This window comes from Nymphaea colorata, chromosome 2 (genome assembly GCF_008831285.2).
Source record: "Nymphaea colorata isolate Beijing-Zhang1983 chromosome 2, ASM883128v2, whole genome shotgun sequence".
Lineage (NCBI taxonomy): Eukaryota > Viridiplantae > Streptophyta > Magnoliopsida > Nymphaeales > Nymphaeaceae > Nymphaea > Nymphaea colorata.
This window is the reverse complement of record NC_045139.1, coordinates 23,222,039-23,241,481: the sequence shown is the minus strand read 5'-3', so window position 1 is coordinate 23,241,481 and position 19,443 is coordinate 23,222,039. Positions and strand designations below refer to the sequence as shown.

The 19,443-nt window shown below is 42.6% G+C and overlaps 1 protein-coding gene and 8 non-coding genes across 30 annotated transcripts in view; all 9 read left to right on the top strand.

Moving 5' to 3' along the window:
• The window catches only part of LOC116247861 (phosphatidylinositol N-acetylglucosaminyltransferase subunit C-like), a 92,027-nt gene that overhangs the window by 13,155 nt on the left and 59,429 nt on the right, over positions 1 to 19,443 (top strand). For 3 of the 22 annotated variants that reach the window (XM_031620235.2, XM_050075824.1, XM_050075825.1), the window contains 2 exons: positions 257 to 349; positions 4,598 to 6,175. The exons of 1 other annotated variant lie outside the window; for it this stretch is intronic. In XM_031620235.2, the coding sequence (XP_031476095.1) occupies positions 257 to 349; positions 4,598 to 4,759 (255 nt within the window). In that variant the 3' untranslated portion in view covers positions 4,760 to 6,175. 18 more of the 22 variants (XM_031620240.2, XM_031620239.2, XR_007572395.1 and 15 more) reach the window with 17 other exon arrangements.
• On the top strand, positions 5,564 to 5,641 carry LOC116249385 (small nucleolar RNA snoR118). The gene has a single exon (XR_004171155.1). It is a non-coding gene; the product is annotated as a small nucleolar RNA snoR118 (small nucleolar RNA).
• Positions 5,937 to 6,008, top strand: LOC116249441 (small nucleolar RNA R66). Its single transcript, XR_004171205.1, has one exon. It is a non-coding gene; the product is annotated as a small nucleolar RNA R66 (small nucleolar RNA).
• Positions 6,604 to 6,674, top strand: LOC116249439 (small nucleolar RNA R66). Its single transcript, XR_004171203.1, has one exon. It is a non-coding gene; the product is annotated as a small nucleolar RNA R66 (small nucleolar RNA).
• On the top strand, positions 6,861 to 6,939 carry LOC116249389 (small nucleolar RNA snoR118). Its single transcript, XR_004171159.1, has one exon. It is a non-coding gene; the product is annotated as a small nucleolar RNA snoR118 (small nucleolar RNA).
• Positions 7,253 to 7,323, top strand: LOC116249358 (small nucleolar RNA R66). Its single transcript, XR_004171129.1, has one exon. It is a non-coding gene; the product is annotated as a small nucleolar RNA R66 (small nucleolar RNA).
• On the top strand, positions 7,872 to 7,943 carry LOC116249440 (small nucleolar RNA R66). The gene has a single exon (XR_004171204.1). It is a non-coding gene; the product is annotated as a small nucleolar RNA R66 (small nucleolar RNA).
• LOC116249381 (small nucleolar RNA snoR118) lies at positions 8,118 to 8,195 on the top strand. Its single transcript, XR_004171151.1, has one exon. It is a non-coding gene; the product is annotated as a small nucleolar RNA snoR118 (small nucleolar RNA).
• On the top strand, positions 8,577 to 8,652 carry LOC116249393 (small nucleolar RNA snoR118). Its single transcript, XR_004171163.1, has one exon. It is a non-coding gene; the product is annotated as a small nucleolar RNA snoR118 (small nucleolar RNA).

Genomic DNA, 19,443 nt, shown 5'->3' with positions numbered 1-19,443 from the left:
AGCTTTATCTTGCTTGTCTATGCATGAGAAATTTGAACAAATGATGTCCTTGCTTCTTCCTGCATGATTGTTATGATTTCTTCATAGAAGTCCTCAGTTTGGTAGGGCCATTAAGTAAGAACCTTTTGATTACATTGTGTTTAATTTTCAATTTGTAGGACCAATTTTCTTGTTCTTCATTTAGTTAAATTTCACATTTAACATACAATGTCTTAATACAATGTCTTATTGGATTGCATTTGTTTGAATTGCTCAGGCTACAAGGAATCCATTACGTTCAAGTGCCAACCGCTCGAGGTCACACGATTTTGTGGACCCCGTCCTAATGATAATGTGGAATCTTCTAGAGGTACTTCCAACTCCACAAATGTTTGTCCAATTCAGGCATGTCCAACTCAAAATTTCTATGAATATGTTCCATCATCACTTGTCTCCTATTAACGTTGTACATCGTTTAAAAAGCCCTAGCATCTCTATGTTTATGCTTTCATGCTTTTATAATTATCTCATATCTAGCAAATCGACTAGATATAAAAGAATGAGTCGCCCCTGCATCAAACAATACTCTAGCAATATGAGAACCAACAAGTAAAGTACCTTCAACAAGGTTGTGTGCCTAAAGTTCCTCCACAGTAGTAGCATAGACACGTCCAGTCGTCTGTCGTGTGCTAGAAGGACCGGCCTCAGGCTTCTTCAACTCTCTTTCTTTATTTAAGGGGCAGTCTTTGATGAAGTGCCCCATCCTTCCATAGTGTAAGCAAGCTCCAATCTCCCGATAGCACGGCTTCCCGGGGTGCACACTAGAACAAGTAGGGCACCTCTGAGAAGTCGGAATGGCCACTGACCCCTATGTGTTCTCACTGCGGGTTGGCTGGTTCCGTTTGAAAGTTCGGTCATCCCGCCTCTCATAAGGCCTTGTCCTGTCTGCAGAGTGTTGGCGTTTGACCTGCGGGTGTGTGAGTGCTGGCCTGCCTTCTTATGGTGGTCCTTCTGTGTCCTTACCCAATTTCTTCTATGCATCTTGCCATGGTGACCGGCTTGTCCAAGTCACGAGGTCTGCTCGTCAAAACTTTGCTTCGCAGTCCATCCCGCAGACCGCGCACAAACTTGCCTGCTTTGGCCCCATCTGTAGTATAGAGGTGTGGGCAATACACCTCCAAGTGTCGATATCTTGTAATATATTCCTCCAAGCTCATTTGATTTTGCTGCAGATCAAGAAACTCTTGCAATTTCTTGTCCCTAGCATGCACTGGAAAGTAGTGTGGAAAAAGGAATCTCTAAACTGTTTCCAGGAGATTGACAATTGGCCGGCATACTGGATCTCACGAATTGATTGCCACCAGTCCATGGCATCACCTTTTAGCAGCTAAGTGCCATAGTTCACTTTGTCTTCCTCTGGCATTTTCAGAAGCACAAAGATGCGTTCAACTTCCTCAATCCATTGCTTTGCCTTATCGTGACTGCACCCTCCTATAAAGATAGGCGGCTGCATCGCCATGAACTGTTGAAATGACACCGCTGATGCCTTCTCCTGAAGTGGCGCAGTGGTGTCTCCTGAAAGAGATGCATTACTCCTCTGATTACTGACCATGGACTGTACAAGGGAGGTCAGTGTTTGCAACGTGGTCAGCAAAATGGTCTGTTGATCTACTGGTGGAGTCTGCCTTGGTAGGTTTTGAGCACCCCCACCCAGTTGGGCATACTGGTGCTTTGACGTACTGTCATCACGTGGGGTATGCGCATCGAAATGGGTTGGACTTGGCTCTCTTTGTGCCTCTGTGGATGGCCCAACTCGCTTCTTACCCTTACGATGATATTCCATCTGTACAAACAAGAACCTTATTCTCAAATCCAGTCTATGACTAATCTCACCAATCAAATCACAACGTGCATTAGCACGAAGTTCAAAACATAGATCACATTATGTACTTATACGTGAAAAATCAAAACTACAATAACAATCTAATAAAATAAATGCGTACCTGGGCAACACGGCTTCACAGATAGGCTTTAACTCACATCCATAGTGGGGTTTGCCATAGCTCTGATACCAAAACTGTCACACCCCGACCTTTTGACACTCAAACATTTTTTTTTTAAACATCAAGCATCGAGGTGCGACTACACAACAATTTCAAAAGAGATGAGCCAAGCAATGCAAAACAATGGGCAAACTTTTCATTAAATAAGAATTTCAGTTCATCTGTACAATGACAAAAATGCCCAACTCACAACATTGATGCCTAACAAAAATAAGGCATCAATAAAAACAAAACAAGACGCGCCGGCGCTACAATTGACCCAAAACCTCCCCAGTAGGACGTGAGTGAAGCCATCTGCTCAACCTGCTGCCCCGGGTCCGCCAAAACCTGAAAGAGGAAACAACTGAAGGCTTAGCCTTCACAGTATGGCAACAGGCCAGGAAAAGTCCAAACCCTCTTAGGTAGGGCTCAATTATACGAGCAAACATCAGAACAATCTATCATCATGTCGTGTCAGGGCACGACTTGCAAAGGCCACTCAATGGCCACAGTCACACAATCTCAGATCACATGCAAGGCATGTTTAAACATGTTACTTGCATTCATAAGCACAACAATCACATGCACATCAATCCCGTACATTTCATTTACATACATTTCATTTTCATCAATATCAGTGAATTGACAGTTCCTGTGGGTGCAAACACAGACACGTGCACACCGCGGGCGGCCTACAGCCGAGTGACAACCCCCGTGGTGACCCAGAACAGTATGGATCCATCCATTCGCTGTAGCAGTAGAGCACTCATCCATGGATGTGTGAATTCCACGGAGAGATACTCAGCCCTCCCTAGGACACCCAGGTTGGGAAGGCGGGAGTCCACGCTCCAAGCACGTCACACAACAGTACCCTGGGACCTTGCACCGCCTGCGCTCCGAACAGACGAGACCAGTGGCGAAGGCGGGACAACTCCCAAACACATAGCCACATCCCTTAGCCAGCAGCTTGAGACGAGTCGGTCACGCCAGCAGTTTTAGTCGAGGCTCTGATACCATGTTACGTAATGAGGAAGGGGAGAACGAGAGAGAGAGAGAGGCGGTGAAAGATTCATCCCTTATCGTGCTCTAATCTCTACTAAAAGAGAGATTAGGGCACGGTTGTATCATTTACAAAAGGACAACTAAATTATTAAAAGAACAAAAGAGAACCCTAAATTTTAAATATTCAAATAACTACCACACTTAAAGCAAAACTTTCTACTTTCAACAATAACAACGAAGGTATGCTAATGATAAAAATATGAGATAATGACAAGATGTGATATGACAAAACTATGAAATAATGACAGATATATGATAATTTATTAATGTATAATGTTTAGTATTAAAGTAAACATACATATTGGTAATAGAATTCAGCTGGTTGTACAATTACGTGCGTATAACACGCCCTCCCACCGACCGAAAACATATATTTAGAAACGGGGCCTACGAGGCTCGACTGGAAAGTTGGTCCGGGCCTGCAGCCCGAGTCCGGCCCATTTGCCACCCTCGTCCGCGAGGGCATAATGCGTGCATAATAAGATCTCTAAAGCTTCTATCTTTCTCTTGTTGCCCGCCGCTGTGACGTTCCTCTTCTGAAAACCCTCAGTTGCTTCCTTCTCTTATGCTGGAAGCTTCACTCTCCTCCATAGTGACGTCTTCAGCTGTCCACCGCTGCTTCCTCCGCTCTCCCCTACAGCGACGCCATTGGTCCTTCATTTTTTTTCTTTCCCCCTATCGGTTACACGGCGATAACCTCCATTTCTCTTTTCTCTCTGCCCCATCGCCTCCATCTGCCTTTTCTCTCGGGCAGCCTGCACATAGGAAAAAGGGGAGGAGGGAATGGATGGCTTTCATCACCGTTCTTCATCCTACAGGCAGCTGTAGCGCGCTGTTGGATGAATAAGAGGGCTGACTCTTCCTCCCTTAGCATTCTCACGACATTCTCTCCTGCGTCGATCAGCCACTTCATGTGTGGATTTCTATCTTGATATTTTCTTTTTGTTTTGCCTTTTATTTATTTTTCTGCTGCATTTTCCTGTCTTTGTTTTTTTTTTTTTTAAAATGATATGCTTTTGAATGTTCAATTTTATGTATGTATCCTATCTGCGGATATAATGTCTTATTCTTATTCTTCTTTTCCCCCATCTTTCTATCTCGATTTATGTCTATTTTCTTCGGGTATTTGGTTTGATTTGTATGTAGTTTTATGAAGAAAATTTGCTTTGTTGGGATCGCTGTTGTAGTCTCTGTTTCCTCTTCATTCATGTGATTTTGTACTTTTTGTTATACAGTTGTTGGGTGCGTAATTGTAGTTGAAAGAGATCATGTCTTGAAGAATGCTTTTGAAGATACTGATGTTTTTTTTTGTACCTGCATTTTGCCATGATTTTCATGCATCAAAAAAATCATAAAGAACTATTAGAGTATTGATAAATAATTGGTTTAGATTTGAGTTGTTCTGTTTTTACGGGCACCGACTCGGGTGAGTTTTGTCCGCACGTGCGCCGGTGACAACTTTGTTCTTTTTTTTTTTTAACTTGAACGTTTAAGTTTGAAGCTCACGCGTTTAGGGTTTAACCCGTTCACGTGTGCGCTTGGAGCGCCGCCCACCTCCCTCGACCTCCTTAACTGACTTCCGACGACTCCTCAGGCGAGAATCTGATTTTTCCGGCTGCCCTCCCCCCTTCATCCTCTGGCGACTTACTGTGAGCATCGAATCGGTGACAGCATAATTGATTTTGTGAACTTGTGAATCGGTGACAACAACGTGAGTTTACAAATCTTTTGTTTTTTTGTTTCTTCCTAATGTATTCATGCTTGACATCTTGTTTATTTCGTTTTCTTCATGTGTTGGCTTATTTTCTACTGATTTGCCTCAATTTGTGCATGCTGTTCTGCTATTTTTCACTTTTTCATTATTGTCATGTAAGATGTTTTTGAATTATATATTAGTTTCCTACATGTGCAGCTAATCTATATCCATTCCCCCAAAAGTTCCATAGCCAGATCCGCCTCTCATGCCTGATACCATTTGAAGAGCCCTAGTCATATTACTTATTACTGGATAATGTTTTTGAGTATTATCTATAGAGTATTATAGCTGCACACCGAAATTTTTTTGGGATTTGCCTCATCCCACACCGGCACCTGCAACCACACCGTTCCCTCAGGTGACATAGATGAGAAGTTGTGGGATCAAGCAGTAACAAAAAATTCTAGAATTTCAATGCTTGTTTCATCAAACAGCTGAATTTTAATTGTTGGATGAAAATTCCAGGCTACCAAACACAACAGAAAAATGAAACATGGAATTTTTGTTTTATTCTATTTTCAACTGGTGTTATCATCTAGATCATAACTGAATCAAGTAATCTTTGCTTTTTGCTATGTAGTTATTGTTTTAGTTGCTTTCTGGAAAAGTCGTTGATGATATCCTTTGTTTATACCCTTTCTCTATCCTCTGTATATATGCCTATCACGTCTGTCCATGTGGCCTTTGTGTGTGAATTCTGCAGCTAGAGCGTTGGGTCATGGGGTTGGATGATGAAATGCACTGGGCGCTGAACAGTTTTTGTTGATGAAAATGTGTTTGCCTAGAAAGCATTGTCTGACTTACAGAAACTAGCCCAGTCCTCTCTTTTTCTCTCTCTCTGTCTCTCCCCCTCCCCCGCAATTGGTGCTGTCCGGTGGATGGAGCTGTTGGATGTACCAGAGCCACCCTCTTTTTAAAAGCTCTTTAATGGTTTCTTCCACATTTTCTGATGGTTTTTAATGTCAATATCCCTTATAAGGGAATAGATACAAATGCAGGTTTTCATTGGGTCACTCTACGTTGTTTATCATGGGCATTGTGAATAATCTTACAAATGTATGTGTGTATATTTTTGGGTGGTCTGAGGGTGTTGAGTGTCCGATGTTGGCTAATAATCTTTGAGACCTGATTTTCTCTAGATGAATATTACAAGCGATCATTCTGAGGACCAATTAAAACCAGCACTTATTTCCTCCAAGATACATGTTTCAAAGCTTTTTAACTTTTAAGCTCTTTTAGTGTCCTTCAGGATCCTGCGTAAATAGGCTTCATTTGTTTTGAGTTGCTCCTTCACTTGTTATGTTTCTTACCTGGCCTTGTGGTACAACCTGATGATGGTATTATGATAGGTCCAAGGTTCGAGAACTGGTAGAGCTAGAGAGAACTAAGAAGAGTTTAGGGTCAAGTTGATTCATTGAGCTGTGGGTAACTTTTTGTTTGTTTTTTGGCTGGTGGCCCGCTATCCTTCTCTCTCTTTTTTATAAGCCAATCGATGGGTCTCTTGTGCCACATTATGATGGTTTCGAGTAACCCATCTTGAACTTTGGGTGCAAGGGCTGAGATCCATTGGCAGGTATTTGTTGAGTCACTCTGCCTTGTTTGTCAAAGGTATAGTGAATAACGTACTGCAACATTCAACAGAATAATCATAACATTCTTTTTTCCATCAAAAGTCTTTGAAAACCCTCTCTCTCTCTCTCTCTTTTCCTTTGCTTAATTTTATGTTGGCCTTATACTCTCTTTTGCTTAACAGTTATTTCAAGGTTCGATGATGGCATGTAATCTTTGAGACCTGATTATCATTGATTAAAATTATAAGCAGTCTCACTGAGGACCAAGTAAACCACATAATCTTCACGACTTCACTTTTATGGAACTGTTTTCATTTTTTTTAAAGTTGTTAACATCTCTTCCATGCCTTCTCTTTCTATCACTGCATCTACATGCCTGCACGTTTGTCAATGTGTCCTCTTTCTGTGTGTGTTTTTTTTAATTGTGAATGCATCTAGTTTGTTGTGGTGTTGGATGATGAAATGCACTGGGCTCTCAGCATTTTTTTGTTGATGGAAATGCATTTGCCTTGAAAGCATTGTCTGACTTATAGGAGCTAACCCTGCTCCATCTCCCTGTCTCTGTCTAACCGGTAATTGGCAGTGGCTAGTAGAGTGTTGTAGCCATTGGCGTACCTATCCACCGGTTGGTCCCTTGATCTCTCTCTCTCTAAAAGCTATTCAGTGACCTGTTCCACCATTTTCTGGTGGTTTGGCTTTTCAGGTTACCAATCTCAGTTCCAGATGTTGTGGAGTCACTCTGCTTTGTTTGTCATGGGTATAGTGAATAATTTACTGCATACAATGCAAAAGAAAATTCTTCCTAATGTGTGTTTTTTTGGGTGGTTGGAGGGTGTTGATGGTCTGCTGATGGCAAGTAATCTTTGTGGCCTGATTTTCATTTTATGAACATCCCAAGCATTTTTCTGAGGACAAATTAGAACTGGCACTTATCTCCTAAAAGATATATGGTTGGAAGATTTTTAAGATATTTTATTGTCGGTCAGGTGAATCTTGTGTACATTGGCTTCATTCTTTTCAATTCCTCATTTGCTTATTATGTTGTCGATAGCTATTGAGTTTGGGGTTGAGTTGATGCACTGGCCTTTGGGCTATTTTTTGTTGGTTTTTTGGTTGGTGGCCTCTGTGTCCCTCTTTCTCTCGCTTTCTTCTTCTCTCTTTCTCTCTTTCTCTCTCTCTCTCTCTCTCTCTCTCTTTTATAAGCCCTTTAATGGGTCTTTTGTGCCACATTTTGATGGTTTTAGAGTAACCCATCCTATGCTTTGGGTGAAAGGGCTGATATCCAATGGCAGGTATTTGTTGAGTCACTCTGCCTTCTTTGCCAAAGGTATAGTGAATAACGTACTGCGACATTCAACTGAAAATATTTTTCTATCATGAACTACCTCTCTTAACTTTTTCTTAATTTTATTTGTGTTTTATACTTTTATTCCTTCTTTTCGTTTCACAATTATTTTAAGGTTCGATGATGGCATGTTCTTTGAGACCTGATTTATCATTGATGAAAATTATAAGCAGTCTCTCACTGAGGACCTACTAGATCAAGTAATCTTCGCTTTTAGATATGTGGTTTTTGTCCTTTTTTTTTTTTTTCTAAAGTTCCTTATACACCCTTTGTCAATTTCTTCTCTCTATCACTCTATCTTTATGCCTGTGTGGCCTCTGTGTTTATGTTGTTTGTGAATCTTGAGAACATGACTCCTGGGGTTGGATGATGAAATGCACTGGGCTCAGAGCAGTTTTTGTTGATGGAAATGCATTTGCCTAGAAAGCATTGTCTGACTTATATGAGCTATATCGTTTCTCTTTGTTAGGCGAGGTTGCTGACCTTCTTTCTATGTGCGGATATGTTCTATGAAGTCATGTATATCTGCATACTTTTGTTGTTGCTATCCTTTTTTTCCTTACCCAAAGTGTCGTTGTGCCTCTCCCATTCTTAACGTTAAATAAGCCATAGATCAACAATGTCAGCAACTCTTGTCATTTGGGAAATTGATTTTCTAAGTCAATGCTTTTTTTGAGAGAAGTTCCCAGAAAAGATATTGTAAGATAGCTTCTTTATTTGAGTGGTGCGACATCCTATGTCAAGGTTTTTTGTCTTAGCATATATATATATATATATATATATATATATATATTGGCACATATTGTGTCCCTTTGGGATGGTTGAATGATGAAATGCACTGGGCTCTGAGAACTGTTTTGATGGAAGTGCATATGCCTGGAAAGCATTGTCTGACTTCTACCATGCATTCTTCTTGTTTTGCTTAATTTATAAGAATGGAGTCCATGTTTTGCTGACTCGTAAATCCATCTTTTGAAGTTTTTTCTTAAGTTCAGAGCGTTGTTTTTAGATATCTGTTATCTGCAAAAGGAATATAATATAATAGAAACATGAAGGGTTATTACATGTTTGTAGGGCTGCACAACTAGTCGAGCCAACTAGTCGAGCCAACTCTGACTTGACTCGAACTCGCTTGAAACGAGTAAGTTCGAGCTTACAAAGATACTCGAAATGATAAACCAGTCGAGTTCATGTTTCGATTCATTTATACTCGACTCGACTCGCAAACTGGTAATTCATATAATATTGCCAAAACTAGATCCTGTTAAATTTTTGAAAGTATAATTTACCCCCTCATAAAAAATTTCTCGCTCAACCCCTAGTTTGAGCTACAATGGCAGCAATTATAGAGATAATACATTTGAGCTGTAGCCCTTACATAATCACACCAAAACACCATATGGCTTTTGAGATGTAGAATACACCAAGTTGGAACCATTCACCAATTTATGTAGTCACTCTCAAATGCAAAACTAGAAACCAAGCCTCCACCAAGTAGAGGTCTCTTGAAAATAAGACAACCAGCGGACAATTTAAGATCATGTCCAGTCACATGTAAATTAAAATAAATTAAAATAAAGGGACCGTCCAAGTGCTAGAGGAATAAAAAAAAATTCGCCCTAGATTGATGACATAAAAATGCATGGAGACAATATGGGTGGAGCCAGAAATTAGTAAGGTGAGGAAAATGGAAAGGAGAATAAACCATTTCTAAAGAAGTATTAAAACACTTAAGAATTCAGATCAGCTACTACATAAAAGATATTAAGTACAGCTAGAATGAAACTAAAAATAAAGATAAAATAGATGAAATTTATACAACTCACAAAAACAAGATTAGGTGAAGCCAAGGACATACAAGTATGCAGCTTCGATAGAAATTTTGAAAAATATCACCTAGTGCTTTTGAAAAGAAATACCCGGGTTATGCAATTAAAATGGAATAATGAGTCAAGTTTAATTACTTGTCTCAAATGGTCGAAGACAAAAGGAAATGATGGATAATTCATCACGCTCAACATGGTTGGACTAAGTTTAAGGGGTTTTATCTATTTCATGGAAGGACTAGCAATTTGGTAATGAAATGGACAAACATTTTCCAAACCAAAGGGGGAGTGGTTAGTTCCTCCTATGCTTAGGAAGCCTGAAAAGATCAAGTTTTTACTTTGAATTTTGAAATAGTTCAAAAATGATCAATTCAACTCATAAGCTTGAGTGCTCGTGTTGTGCAAATAATATAACTTATAGTACCATACAAGCATTAGGTTTTATTTCGCATCAATGCTATCGAATCTTTAGATTTAGAAGAATGTCTTTCAATTTCTAGAATAAGAACATAAAGGAATCATCCTCGCCATCTTAGATAATAAAAAAAAAGAGCAGATATTGACCCAAAAATCATACATCATTGTCACATTCAATTCTTGCGAGTTCAGCCTTCATGTCATTCATCTCTAACTTCAATCACTTTTTTCTCTCTTTGAGACTTTGTCTTCGATCTTGAGTTTCATCATCTCTAGTTCTCTTTGAGTTTTCTCTTCTCTCCTCTTGACTTCAACCCCTTTTTTTCTTCATCTCAAGTTGTTCTTCTCTCCACTTTAGTTCTGCCACCTTATTTTTTCTCTTCTCAACTTCTTTTCTCTCCCTCGTTCATGTATCTCTTTTATTCTCTCTATACAACCATTAGCTTATTGTTTTTTTTTTCAAATTCATTCCTAAATTTTTTCCTCCTTTTAGCTTGCTATGTTCTCCTCTTGAGTTTCACCTTCTCTTATTCTCCCATCTCGGGTTTCTCATTTCTCATTTCTGTTCTCAAGTTATTCTTTTTCTTTTTTTCCCTTTCTTCTCACATTCCCTACGTCTCTTTCATCTCCCCTTCAATTTTATGCTCTAACTTCTTCCATCTTCACTTCATTTTCCCTAAGTTTCATTCCATGTACTGAATTGTTTTCGGCTTCACCTTTCTTTCCTTCTTCTCTCATGTTATCCACATTTCCCTCCTCACCTTCTCTACCCTTAACTTTATTTTTTCTATCATCAAGTTTTCAACCATCACTTTTCTCTTGCTTGTGCAATTATTTTCTATTTGACTTCTATATCGTCAACCAACTTTTTAATGTCGTCAATTGCAGCAATACATGACTCAAGTTATCCATCCGTATCATATAAAAGTACAATGCCTTGAGAACGTGTTGTCTCAAACAATGGTTGTAATAATTGAGTTCTTAACCGGCACTATGCTATTCACATAATATAACAATGTATGTGACATCTATGCGTATCAAAAGCAGGTATATTTTGAAATTCATAAAATAGCTATTTACTTGACAAAATGGCAATTTAAGTACCACGTCATTCAACAACATGACATACTCGGAAGGCTTTATACATAGTCCATTATGCCATATAGTGATGCATTGAAGGATTACACATTGTATAGTGATTGACTGATATATATGCATACCAAAAGCAAACTTGTACATACGATACCAACTAATGATTTCATAAATCATATGCATGATAAATTAATGTCCATGTTATTCAACACATATTATCTACTCGACTATATGCATGACAAATTATGTGCATGTTATTCAACACATATTATCTAGACAATAATGATTTAGTTTGATAACCATGAATTGAATGAATTATGCATTTGCATAATGATTTACTATTACATGTATCAAAAGTAAACATGTTCCTAGAGAAAGACTGACAAGTTGGGTTCTGACATGTTTTACAAAATATACCATATCGACTTAAGTGTTAAGTTGTTTAACATGATTATATTCAAATTCTATGTATTAGTGATTTATGTTATCACATAGTGATACATTAACTATATGACAATTGGTGTCACGGGCCGACAACTCCGGCCCGTGCGACGCGGCAAACTCTCGCCAGTAAGCCGCAAGCCTTCGCCTTCGTTCAAGTGGGCGCAGATCATTTGAACGCTTTCTCGAAAACAAAGACACAAAATACACAAGAGTGTCGAAAGAAAACTCGCAATATATTCACTTTAACAAGATGAGTACATCACGAGGGAAGCAAGTAAGCTTTTCACTTTACTTACAAAGGTTGGCCGAAGCCACTTACAAAGTTCTCAAACTGACCAACCAAAGCTAGGAACCCCAATCTATACACTTGCAAAGGACCTTGGGAGGGTGCTCCTACACAGATGAACACCCAAACATACACAAAGGAAATCAACTAAAACAAAAACAAAGACTGTACAACCCTGACACAGGGGAACAGGCTCCCCCTTCAAAACAAGCGCCGTCCTCGGCGCTATCTGCTGTGATAGGTCTTCACGTCCAACGGGTAGCACTGCTTCATGCAAAACGCATACTCCCACGTTGGGTCTTGCTCGCCTATCCACTTTACTTGGTATTTCTTCGGCTCCCCTCGAGAGTTTGCTTTTTGTCGAAGAATCTTCTCCACCCGCCGATCTATTGCTTGCTTGGTCGGCAATACTCGCTGCATGGTGAGGTCTCGTTCTGGGAGGCTTCTGTTAGAGTCTCCGCCCTGCCTTTGTTGAAGAGTGGATACTACCACGGCCTTACCTTTATCCTTCCTTGTTGGGACAGTTGGGACCATGCAAGGGTGCCTCTCGTCCATGATACTTACACTGCGTAAGTGCGGCATCAGTACCATCTTTGATGCACAGAGGAACTCCATGCCTAGAATCATTTGCAAATCATCTGTCTGAACCACCGAGAAGTTGGCCCTTCCCGACCAACCCTCAATCTTCACAACTGCATCTCGGACTATGGCGTAGATCGGTCTTGCCTCTGAGTTCACTGCCTTCACGCGTGACTCCCCCTTTCCTCGGGTGAGGCCCAATCTCCCGACTTCCTCCTCCGAAATAAAATTATGCGTGGCTCCCGTGTCTACCATGGCGATGATAGGTTTTCCGTTCACTAGAATCTCTATGCACATGAGCTCCGTTGAAGGTGTCGTTGTCACCTTCGTTTTCTCCTCTTTTGTCAAGGCGTGAAGAAGTTGAAGTGCCCCAATTCTGGGTTCTTCCACATCTCCACCTTGTAGCGCATTTGCAGATGACCTTGAAGTGCTTGCCTCTATAGCCCTCGCAGCATTGGCCTGCCCTGTCGGCCTTACTCGCTTTGCCCCTCGCTTTGGGCAGACGCGTGCCTCATGCCTTTCCCCACAAACCCAACAAGTTACTTCTCTTGGTGGCCCATTGTAATCCCTGCGAAAGAATTGCCTTCCCCCAGTTTGCCTCTGAAATGACGATCCACTTCTGTCTCGTCGCTCCTCCTTACCGTTGTGGTCGGACTCCCTCGTAGGCTTGAAGGTCTCAGTGTAGCTTTTGCGTTGGGTATCTGCCAAGCGCCGGCTGCCACATATGCTTGCTCCAAAGTCTTTAGGTCTGATCTCTCCACATCGGCTTGGGCTCAAGATTGGAGCCCTATGATGAACCAGTTAAGCTTATCCTTTTCTGGCATTTTAGGTACATCCAACATGAGCTTTTGATAGGCTCTAACATATTCCCGCAAGGAACCTGTCTGTCTTAGGTTCGCCACCATCCGGTAAGTCTGTCTCTCGGCATCCACAGGCATGAAGTACCCCTTTAGCTGTTTACGGAAGTCGTCAAAGGTAGCAATCGTGCAATCGCCATTCTCAACGTCAAACATCTTCCGTCTCCACCAAGCCACAGCATCTCCCTCTAACAACATCGCTGCGGTCTTGATCTTCAAGTCCTCCTCTACTACGTTTTGCAAGTCCAGGTAGTAGTCCATTTGAAACAGAAAGTTGTCGATCGCCCTCGCATCCCGGCTACCACTGTACTTCACCGGACGTTGAACGTCGACCCTACTGGTCCTCTCATAGCTACTGCTGGATGAGCTAATACGTAGCAGTCTCTGATTTGAAGCCCGAAATTCAGCAACTTCGTCCTGCAAGGTCTTCACCAAGTCGGAGAGTGAACGGTTCAAGGCCACTGACTCGGCCATCTGTTCCCGCATCAACTTCATCTCCTCCTTGAATCCCTCAAAGGTCTCGGCGGCAAAGCCGAGGGCTTCCTCATGGGTGGCCACATCTGCGACCAACCTATTCACCGTCTCTTCCAGGTTTCCCTGGCCACGGTCTGGGCTCGTCTCCCCTTGACGGCCTGGGCTCGCCTCCTTTGGACTCGCCTCCTTTGGACGGGCCGGTTCCTTACCTTTGGCACCTCGCCGGTTATATGATGATGCCATGGCTCCTTCTTCAATGGCAGCAAGTCGGCGCGACGATCTACACCCACTCTCCAATCGCTTCCCCAGATTGACCTGAATCTGGGCTCTGATACCAGTTGTCACAGGCCGACAACTTCGGCCCGTGCGGCACGGCAAACTCTCGCCAGTAAGCCGCAAGCCTTCGCCTTCGTTCAAGTGGGCGCAGATCACTTGAACGCTTTCTCGAAAACAAAAACACAAAATATACAAGAGTGTCGAAAGAAAACTCGCAATATGTTCACTTCAACAAGATGAGTACATCACGAGGGAAGCAAGCAAGTTTTTCACTTTACTTACAAAGGTTGGCCGAAGCCACTTACAAAGTTCCCAAGCCGACCAACCAAAGCTAGGAACCCCAATCTATACACTTGCAAAGGACCTTGGGAGGGTGCTCATACACAGATGAACACTCAAGCTTACACCAAGGCCCAAACATACACAAAGGAAATCAACTAAAACAAAAACAAAGACTGTACAACCCTGACACATGGGAACAATTGGAAACCTTTTTTTTATATTCAAAATGTTCAACCATCAAAACAAAGTTATGAATATGCAATATCCACATGATGTTGCAAATAGATCACATGCAATTTCAAATAAGAGTATGAAGACATTGATATCTACTCACTATTTGGGGCCTCATGACTTTGTAATGTCTCCTTTAATTTTGTTTATTAGTTAATTTCTTCAACATGACTCTACTCCTCCAGCGTGTCTGCCGCTGCCCTCTACTCCTCCAGCACTGCCTAATCTCTTGCCTGACGCTGTTGCTTCCACCCAACAGAGTCGCCTCCCACGTTTTGCCCGACATCTCCACTTCCGTTGTTGTTGTTTGTTGTCGCTGGACTGCCTTGGCGACGCTCGCAGAAGCTCCCTGCCGCTGCCTTCATCTGTCTATTTGTCGTCGGTACTTCTTGCTACCGCAAGAGTCCTGTACTGTTGCCGGTGCCCTTCCTGCCGTTGGTGTCCTGTGCTGCCGTCGGTGCCCTCTGCTGATGTAACACTCGTTTTATTTCAGGTCGGGTTGGAGCGGGTCCAGACCCGAACCCGAACCCTTTGGCGTGAAGGAGCCCGACGCGAGGCTCTTATCCCTCGCCTTTCCCTCTTCTCCTTCGTCTTCCTCTCAGTCCCTCTTTGTTGCTTCTCGTGCCAGCGCGTAGAAGAAGGAGAGAACGGAGGTTGGTGCAGGGCAGCGACGAGAACTGTGGCAGTGGCGGTCAAGTGAGGCTTCCAACTTCTCTCCGCCACCTCCTTCCTCTTCCTTCTTCTCCTCCTCCCTCTGTCAACGCCTTCCCCTGCCCGTACGTTTTTGTTTTTTCTGCTTGAGCTCCCTCCTCGTCTCATTTGTCTCCTCCTCACCATCTCTCCCATTTCCCTCGCCTGTGCTATCCCTCTCCCTCTACCACTCTCACACTCTCTTGCTCTTTTTGCCTGCATTCCCTCCTCACTGTCAGCACCCTCAATCGAACACTCTGTTCTCTCTCTCTTGCGTCAGGCCTTCCTCCCTCAGCCGAACCAACTTCTCATAGCTGACTGCCTCCTTCTCAAGGAGGACCTCTCCTGTCACATCTTTTCAATTATTCTCATCATAGTGATTGCCGTTTGGTTGGTTTTCAGCTAGGGAAGTCCGTCTTCCCCCTTTTTCCATCAATTAGGCCGTGTTGTTGGTGACGGCAGCGAGCAATCTTTGGCGTTGGCGCTCAATCGGACACTTGAGGTGGTTGTCGGGATCACTACGACAGTTTGGACACTAAGATTTGGGTGAGCTAGGCTTAACCAAGCCAAAATCAACTGTTATTTTCTATTAGAGAATGTATAATTATTGTTTGAGCATGCTAGAATTTAGAATTTGATGTTTAGGGATGCATGTTAGCGACTTTGCTTTTTGGGGAAAGTTTAGGATTATGTTGGAGAAGCGATGATTCATGTATATATTGATCTTTTAAACTTGAGGTGTTGATTTTCGAAACAATAGGGAAGCATGGTAGAGATTGCGCGGTTGTGGCGAAGATTTAGAACCGTTTTAGTGAGCACGCGACACATGCTTTTGTGAACGGGTGTATTTTGGAGTCCGAGGGGAAAGCATACGTAAGTTGGATATGGCTATGGGGTTAACGCCTCGACTATAGAAAGCAAATGAGAATTGGGTTGTGATGGATTGATCGAAACAGTGAATTTTGACGTTTGGTGGCAACGTCAAGAGGTTAGGAGGAGGCCTATTGGAGGGCTTGTAGGTCGACGCTACCCGTCGACACCTTCTTGAGGCGATGACATGTGCCTCAATGATTTTGTTTTATATTTGTATGGATTGTGTAGCTAACTAGTAGAAATCTTATCTTTTGGTTATGTTTGCAGGTACACCGGGCACATCCCGTAGACCTTGAGCGATCAATTTCGAAACTCAAGGCATTTTGAAAAGTTTTGAGGGCGCGCGACAGGTATGGCAGCATTCCAGGCAAATCTCTGCTTGGGCAAATGTGTGAATGTGTGTTCTTATGATCGTGGGATCCTAGGATTGTGATGTGATTGATGGATTGTTTTGTGAACGACTGTGTGTATGCATGCAAATGGTTTGATACATGATATGATTTGTTTTGAAACGCTATTATAAGCATGTTTTGAAAATGTTACGTATTTGCATGTGCATGCTAGAATTGATAACTGTTTAGGACAAATGAGGTGGGGTATCGAGTCGAGTGTCTCATCGACCCCAATTGTGCATTAGAAAGCATCCTACAATGATAACTGGATAGGACAACTACGAGCCAATCACAGATCGAGACTACTCTCTGTGGTTTGGCTAAGTTTTTCAAATAGGTGATTGATGTGATAATTGATGTGACTGATGTGATAATTGATGTGAATGTTGTGTTTTGTTACATACACATTGCCGCAGCAATGATGCAAATGAATGAATTGGAGAGTAATTGTACCCGTATTGTATGACGGCTAGCTATGACTGTTAATGTTATATGTAGACCTTGTGTAGAGGCAATTGGAGGTGTGGATGCACTCGTGAAGTGAACAAACCTCATGAGCTAGCAAGTCATTTTGTAAATGTGCAATTGTAATGATAATAATGAAAGAATAAGAGATGGGAGGCCAGTGGGTTGTGGCAATGTGTTTGGGAGACATCCCACTTTCGCCACTGGTCTTGCCTGTTCGGAGTGCAGGCGATGCAAGGTCCCATTGTATTTGGAGCGTTGGGCTCCCGCCTTCCCAACCTGGGTGTCCTAGGGAAGACTGAGTATTTCTTCTTGGAATTCACACATCCATGGATGAGTGCTCTACCGCTGCAGCGAGTGAATGGATCCATACTGTTTTGGGCCACCACGGGGGTTGTCTCTCGGCTGTAGGCCGCCCGCGGTGTGCACATGTCTGTGTTTGCACCTATAGGAACTGTCAATTCACTAAAGTTAAAGAAATGAAATGTATATGATTGATATGCATGAGAATGTTATGAATGAAATGATATGTTTGTGCCTTGCATGTGAATTGAAAACGTATTACTGTGGTCATTGAGTGACCTTTACATGTCGTGGTTTATGTTAGGGGCTTTCTTGGCAAATGATGTGGCCATGCCATAACACGACATGGTGATAGATTGTTTTTATGATTGTTCTCGTATTTGAGCCCTACCTAAGAGTGTTTGGAATTTTCCTGGCTTGTTGTCGTACTGCGAAGGTTAAGTCTTCTGTTGTTTCATTTTTCAGGTTTTGGTAGACTAGGGGCAGCAGGTTGAGCAGATGACTTCACTCACGTCCTACTGGAGAGGTTTTGACTCTTGTGTAGTGCCGGCGCGTCTTATTTTGACTGTATTGATGTCTTGTTTTTGTTAGACATCAATAATATGGTTTGGGGCATTTTTGTCATACACATAGATGCGATTTTGTATGAATCAAAATTGTTATATAAATGAAAAGTTCATCCCATTATTTTGAATGGCATAGCTCCCTCTTTTGAATTGTTGTGTCATCACACTTCAACGCTTTATGTTATGTGTTTGAGGGTAAAAAAGGTTGGGGTGTGACAGTTGACGTCGATGCTGTTTTTTTGTTGTTGTAGCCTGGTTTGTAATCATGGCAGTGTCTTCCTCTTCGACTGTCAGCACTGATCAGACTGAAATCGGGGCTTGTAGAACTGAGAATGTTCCGGTTTAGGTTACTACCATCTGTCTTACCAAGGAAAACTATCTTAAGTGGTCTGCCGCCATCACTATGGGTGTAGTTGGTCGATGCCGTATTGCCTATGTGAATGGAAGTAAGGTTGAACCTGCTGCAAATAGTATGGCTTGGGATACTTGGTTTCTTGAAGACAACCAAGTAAAAATGTGGATTGTTAATTCAGTATCCTTGGATATTCAACCTTTCATTCTTCGTAAGAAGACTCCGAGAGATATGTGAATTATTTTGGAACAGATGACTAATGAAGGACTTGTATGCTCTTCGACAAGGGGATCTCTCGATCGCTGATTATTTAGGGTTATAATCTTTAAGTAAGGCCCAACAAGGGCTACATGATGGATCAAGTATGGATCCAAACCCGGTCCTGAAACCCGTCTAACATGCTTCAACACCTAGGAAATGAGAGGGGAGTTATGGCTTAGGCAAGTAACGAGGATTAAGGGCAGGGCTCGAATAAGAAGGGGAAGTTAAGGCTAGGGCTCGGATTCACGAAAGGGGGAGAGACTACGAGGTAGGAGTTAATACTCTGGCTCGAATGAGGAGGAACAGATTAATGGCTAGAGAGGGGATTACGAAGAAGAAGGGAGAGATTAGCGAGGAGAATTAAAGACTCACCTTAATTGCTCACTTGGAACTTGAAGGGCTTGGGCCCCACGATGATGACACGTGGCGGGGGGGGGGGGGGACGGTTGGGATGAATGGCTGGAGGAGTGAATGTTCCCCGCGGTCAATCGAGGAGCTCGGGAAGGAACCCCAGAGTTAATGTCCTCCTCATCCACGCCAAGGTGTTAAATGCCCGATAAAAGGAAGGATGAATCTGCCCTTCTTGGACTTGCCATCCTTTAGTGCCCAAATAACTCGCCAAGGGCAGTTTTGGAAGTAGCGAGTGGCTGTTGGGTGACCACGGGAAAAGAAGCAACGGCCAGTCTTCCGACCGTCGAATGGGCGATTTCCGGCCACTCAGATACGCCACAGTTCGTGGTCGGTCTCGGCCCAGCTTGGCCCGTTGGACAACTTGTGTCCGGGCGATTCTTACTAGGCTGCTAGATATGGCTCAGCCCCTCTCCACTTCGGCCCCACTCTTAGATTTGAATGAGAGCTCCCACGACACTGTGGCTCAATGCTTGGCTCCGCCAAGAGTCCGTTGCAACCGCTACTGGCCGTCTACCGGTGACGATCGCCACTAACCACTTGGTTTAACTCCGTACGTGAACCGGCTAACTATTGCTTAGCCAGAACTTTCCGATCACTCACTCCCTGGATCA